Source organism: Musa acuminata, chromosome BXJ2-9 (genome assembly GCF_036884655.1).
Source record: "Musa acuminata AAA Group cultivar baxijiao chromosome BXJ2-9, Cavendish_Baxijiao_AAA, whole genome shotgun sequence".
Lineage (NCBI taxonomy): Eukaryota > Viridiplantae > Streptophyta > Magnoliopsida > Zingiberales > Musaceae > Musa > Musa acuminata.
In genome coordinates, this window is record NC_088346.1 from 49,229,152 (window position 1) to 49,235,151 (window position 6,000).

The 6,000-nt window shown below is 44.1% G+C and overlaps 2 protein-coding genes across 2 annotated transcripts; both read left to right on the forward strand.

Moving 5' to 3' along the window:
- The first annotated feature begins 1,142 nt into the window (after positions 1-1,142).
- Positions 1,143-2,558, forward strand: LOC135623827 (E3 ubiquitin-protein ligase PUB23-like). The gene has a single exon (XM_065127210.1). It carries the CDS (start codon positions 1,301-1,303, stop codon positions 2,540-2,542), a length of 1,242 nt encoding a protein of 413 aa, XP_064983282.1. The 5' UTR covers positions 1,143-1,300; the 3' UTR covers positions 2,543-2,558.
- Positions 2,559-2,836: 278 nt separating this feature from the next.
- On the forward strand, positions 2,837-5,677 carry LOC103999379 (protein LEAD-SENSITIVE 1). Its single transcript, XM_009421136.3, has 3 exons — positions 2,837-2,993; positions 3,114-3,187; positions 4,827-5,677. Exons 1-3 carry the CDS (start codon positions 2,974-2,976, stop codon positions 5,516-5,518), a joined length of 786 nt encoding a protein of 261 aa, XP_009419411.2. The 5' UTR covers positions 2,837-2,973; the 3' UTR covers positions 5,519-5,677.
- Positions 5,678-6,000: the final 323 nt, after the last annotated feature.

Genomic DNA, 6,000 nt, shown 5'->3' on the forward strand with positions numbered 1-6,000 from the left:
ACGATAAAAAAATTTATTTAATCTTTTCGATGCATATATTAGTAATCCGAGATATATGAGTATTACGTGATAAAAAAAATAATCCTCTCATTTTTTATAAAATAAATAAAAATATTTTATTTGAATGATGTTTTTAATCGTTTTAAACAATCTATCGTTGAACTCTTATTTATACACACGACAGTTCATAATTATTTGTCTTGGACTCTTATATATTGGCAGACGAATAGTAGATAATCTTTTTTTTTTTCAATTTGAATTTTATGTGATGATCATATGTATTAATTATCAGTATACTCTAAAAATACAAAAAAGAGATTTGATTCTCCGTCTTCTAGAGACGAGCATTCATCATCTCACATGATTTAGAAATTTTAAATATTTATTTTCAATTATTTAATAACCGTAATAGAAAATAAATATATAATAATTTAACCTTGGGGCGAAAATATGTATAGCGTAGATTACATGTACGTATGCAAAGCAGAGAACGCAATTAGGCCGCGGGAAGAATCCACGTGACCGATTCCTCTTTCCCAGGTCAGAAGGTGGAACGCCACCGCTTGGCTTATCTGACCTGAGAAGTCGGCGCCGACGAAAGTAAACGCTGTCGGCTCCGCCAATAGAATCTCCCACACAAGTCCAGAAAAGGGTCAAAACCCCTTTCTTTCTTTCTTTCTTTCTTTCTTTCCATGTAAGTGATTTTTTATTTACAAAACATACAATTAATTACTTTTTGTTTTTGTTTTCTCCACAGAAATGTTGTTGTTTCCATGTCATTAGAGTCCTTTCCTTTGTCCAAATCTCAGTAACCATTAAAATTGAGCAACTCAAGCCAATAGATGCTGTCCTGTTTTCCTTCCACAGGTTGCGGTCAAAGTTTTGGCGATGAACAGTCCCCGGATCTCAAAACACAGAAAGTCAAACAGTTTACTTTGTCATTTGTCAACTCCTAAAATATAACGCCCTCAGATTTCCTCCTAAGAAAGCAGGAAATCATGTATTGGTAATGGAACACCTCAACCACAAACTTAGCATTTCTGTCACAGGAACTTCCTCCTCCCATACCGCCACCCCGGGTTGACTTTCTTGGTCTTGAATCTTCCCCCAATCTCTCGCCTCTTCTATATAAACGCCCATTCCATTCGTCAACCCCCAGCAATATATCCTTCCCTTCGATTCCATCCTACCAAGAAAGGAACGCAAAATCTCTTCCTTGCCTCATCTGTTAAGATCCTAAAACTTCCCTACAAAACCTCGCAGTAGAATTCTTCCTGTACCTTCCTACCTGCTGGCTTCGATGGAGGGAGTGGAGGTCCCTTCCTACTTTCTTTGTCCTATATCGCTGGAGCTCATGAGAGATCCGGTGACCCTGACGACCGGCATCACCTACGACCGCGACAGCATCGAGCGGTGGATCTTTGACAGGAAGCAGAGCACATGCCCGGCCACGAAGCAACCCCTGGAGGACCGAGAGCTCACCCCGAACCACACCCTCCGGCGGCTGATCCAGGCGTGGTGCACCCTCAACTCCTCCAACGGCGTCGATCGGATCCCGACCCCGAGGCCCCCCATCGACAAGGAGCAGATCGCCAAGCTCCTAGAGGACGCCAGACTGCCCCAGTTCCGGCTTGGCTCCCTGCGGGAGCTTAGGACGATCGTCTCCGAGAGCGACAGGAACAGGCGGTTCGTCGAGGCCACTCCCGGCGTCGTCGACTTCTTGGCTTCCGTCATAGTCAACTACGGATCGGAAGGAGAAACCAGTGATGGCTCGGAGTCCGCGAGCGCTTGCGATGAGGCACTCGTCCTCCTTCAGACTCTTGAAATCTCTGAAGAAGGCCTCCTCGATGTTTTCGTGAAGAACGGCGGCATAATGGAGTCGCTGTCGATGATCCTACGACGATCGAACTACCAGTCGCGGAGCAATGCGATGCTTATTCTGAATTCTTTACTCGGAGTAATCCCGCCGGCTCGATCGATCGGTCTCGGCGGGGAGCTGTTCCAGGAGATCGTGAACGTGGTGCGTGACCGCATCTCACAGCAGGCGACCAAGGCGGCACTGCATGCGCTCCTCAGACTGTGTCTATACGGAAAGAGCCGCGTCAAGGCGGTGGAAGCAGGAGCGGTGCACGCCCTCGTCGAACTGCTGCTCGAGAGCCCCCAGAAGAGAGTCTGTGAGCTGGCGTTGGCGGGCCTGGACTGGCTCTGCGGTTGCGCCGACGGGAGGGCGGAGCTGGTTCGCCACCGGGCGGCCATCCCTGCGGTGTCCAAGAAGATACTCCGGGTGTCGCAGCTGGCGAGCGAGAAGGCGGTGAGGATATTGCACTCGGTGGCGCGGCACTCGGCGACGGCGGCGGTGCTGCAGGAGATGATGAACGTGGGGGTGGTCTCCAAGCTGTGCCTGGTGCTCCAAGTTGGCTGCGGGGGGAAGATGGAGGAGAAGGCCAGGGAGATCCTAAAGTTGCACTCCAGGGTTTGGAAGGACTCCCCATGTTTATCTCCTCTCTACAGCTCCACGTATCCGATGTCATACTGTACATGAAAGATCTCTTTTAGCTTCTTTCGATGGGCATGAAGGCTTGTCCTCGAAGCCAAAATAAACCATTTAAGAAGACCCTATGACGTGGTGGGTCCCACTTGCACGACTATTAAAGATGACGTGGTGCTTTCCTAACTCCTTTTGGCATCTGATTCTGGTTTCTGATTGGATTCCGTGCCCAGTGGGGCGGTGCCCTGCCTCAGCGAAAACGGGCAGGGAGAACGTGCCCGTCGTGGCCACGCTACTGCTACTCTAGCCGTTGGATGATGGTCGGTCCCATCGGACGGATGCGGCTTTCGCGAAATCCTTAATGAGGGGGGAAACGAAGAGAGTCCTTTGAAGGCGGCAAAAGCGGGAACCTCGGAACTCTTCTCCGTCCCTCACTTCTCCGATCGACGACCTCGAGATCGAGATCGAGATCGACGTGGGGAAACATGGGGCTTCTCTCGAACAGGTACGGATCCTTATTTGGTTGTCGTTTTTGGATCGAATTTTCTCTTCTTTGTGGTTGTTTCGATCTGCTTTTGTTTGAATGATGGATGGCTTTGTTGGACTTGACAATCGGTAAACTTAGGATCGGGAAGGAGAGTTTGAAGCCAGGGGATCACATCTACTCGTGGCGCACCGCTTACATCTACGCTCACCACGGTAAGATTCTGCGATTCCATCTTCTTCTCTGTATTTGATTGGGTTATTGAATTATAATTGTTTTGGATGGGCTCCGATGGATGCAATCATGGAATCGTTCTACTTAGTTGTATAATTTGGTACGATTCGTATGAGTTACGTGTTTGTGTTGGATAATCGTTGGTGATATTTCATGTTTCATGGAATTCTTATCCTTCTGATAAATGACTTAATTCCCCGTTAACTATGTCTAAAAGACAAATCTTGTTTGAAATCAAATCAGCGGTGGAAAGTGTGTATGATGAAATTGAACACGAGATTTTAAGCTTAATTTTCGATTCCTCCAATTGCGACTTGGATCCACTCTCTCGATGATATCTTTCTATCGAATTTCGTTGTCACGAAGAGAAGGTATATAATTCTGAGTTAGGTGGTTAAAAATGTTTCCTGTTTAGCTTTTTAAGCTTCCCCGTCTGGAAGCATCTTAAAAAAAAATTTGATGTTGCTTGGAAACGTTTGCATTAGTTTCGATCATTCTTATCGAAAGCCAGCTATATTTTTATCAGCAATATGCTTCTGGATTTTATGCTCCGTCAAGTGCTGCTGGTGCCACGGGTAGTCGATTGCTTCATCACGCACAAACATGGTGAAACGTTTTTCGACATGGCTTGTGGCCTTATATTCTGCTGCGATCTCTTTATTTTAGTTTCCTTGCCATTTTACGTGTTCCTGATCTTTCATCGAGCCACGTTTAGATCATTGAATAGCATAGGGTGGTGTTACTATGAGCTTAAGAGGATAGTTATCTCTTGTATGTTAATGTGTTTGTTCCATACATGTTAGAATTCTTTATCTTCTAAATAAAACTATCCAAAAGTGATATTACAATACGTGAAGAACGATTTCCACTGTATTTGTGAGGTCATCATATATCAATTTTGGAGATATCTCTTGTCAATTCTGTATTATCGTGCAATATGATAGATTCGACTGATAGTGCATTGCTTTCTTTCTACGCTAAGCCATGATCTGTGATATTAGTGAATTTATTCAGATTCGACTGATAGAGCTTCGGTCTGTTCAGTCTTGACAATTCTTCATAAAATTATGGAAGTTCCTATTATTAAATGTATCCACTTTCAAGTTGAAGAAATAAATTGTTGATGCAAAGCTGAAGGACCAATGTTTTACAATTTACTCATAAAGCTTAGGCTTGATGTTTCAACTTACGATCTCGAGGATAGGATAAACGAATTAGGGACTATAGTTTGTTGAATAATACATTGGAGAGACATTTGATGGTTATAAGTTTGGCTAATTAATTACTTTCTGACTTTTGAAGTTGGCCTTCATCGACTTATAAATGTATTTGATTACCGTAAGCTAGTTTTGTCAAATCGTCGCTAGGTGTTGGCCATCATCATCAACCAACTGGGTGACCTTCCAATATGAACTTTATTTCAGCATCGCTGTTCATGTTTTTAGTTCCATCAAGTTTTCTCTAGTAATTTAGCATCTGAAACTTGTTGGTTATGCACCTAAGCTTGAACAAATCTACCAGTATCAATTGGTTGGCAATGTGTTTGTTTGAATTATAGTACCTGATATTAATTAGAATAAATGTTTATATAATTTTTGCTATCTAAATTAAAAACAACAGGTATCTATGTCGGTGATGATAAGGTGATCCACTTCACGAGAGGAAGAGGCGAAGAGGTGGGAACCGGAACTGTTCTAGATGTGTTTCTCAGTAGCTCCGGACCCCATAGAGCCCCCTGCTCGACATGCACCAATCAAGCATTGGAGTCGCGTGGAGTGATGTCTTCTTGTCTCAATTGTTTCCTTGCTGGCGGGGTCCTATACCGCTTCGAGTATGGGGTCAGTCCTGCATTGTTTATTGCCAAGGCTCGAGGTGGAACATGCACCCTCGCAGTTTCTGATCCATCTGAAATGGTCGTCCACCGAGCCAAATACTTGCTTAACAATGGTTTCAGATGCTACAGTGTGTTCAAAACCAACTGCGAGGATTTTGCCATCTATTGCAAGACAGGTATTCTCGTGGCAGAGCGAGGAGTGGTTGGACAAAGTGGACAGGCAATATCAATAATCGGTGGGCCACTCGCTGCTGTCCTCTCGACACCGTTCCGCCTCATCACGACCAATGTGTATGGAATGGCGGTGACGGCCGTCGGAGTTTATTGTGCCAGCCGGTATATTGCAGACATTGGCAACCGCATTGATGTGGTTCGGATTCCTGTGGAGGAACTCACGGCAGGACTAGCATCTGGAAGGGTTAGGATAGCGGAGGGTGCAAATCATCTGACTCTGCCTCAACGACAGGAAGGAGGGTAAAGCTAATTATTATTATCATCATATGGAACGAATCATTCCTCGCCTTCCTTAGCCTGATTCTGCAGTCTGGCAGATACAAGTTCTAATAATAATGTGTGTCTTCCTGCCAATCACATCATATATACTGTTTGATGAAATAGATGACTGATTATGGCTTCACTTGTCACGGCACTATCGTGTATATCTCTATTTCTTTGGCCGCCGAATATGTCAGAACGTATACTGTTTATATATATATATATATATATATATATATTTGCTTGATAATTTCCTTGCAAATATGTTATTCTGGCAGCATAATAAAATGTGTCCGACATGGTGAATCATCTTTGGTGTCTTGAAAATAAGTCATCTACGGTTAGGATATTATATTCCAATATTATTTGTATATGGAAATATAAAGATATAGATGAGGAGAGATTTGACATGTATAAGGTCCCATTGCTCGGTCTTGACATGCTAGTTAGGCTTCTCACCTCATT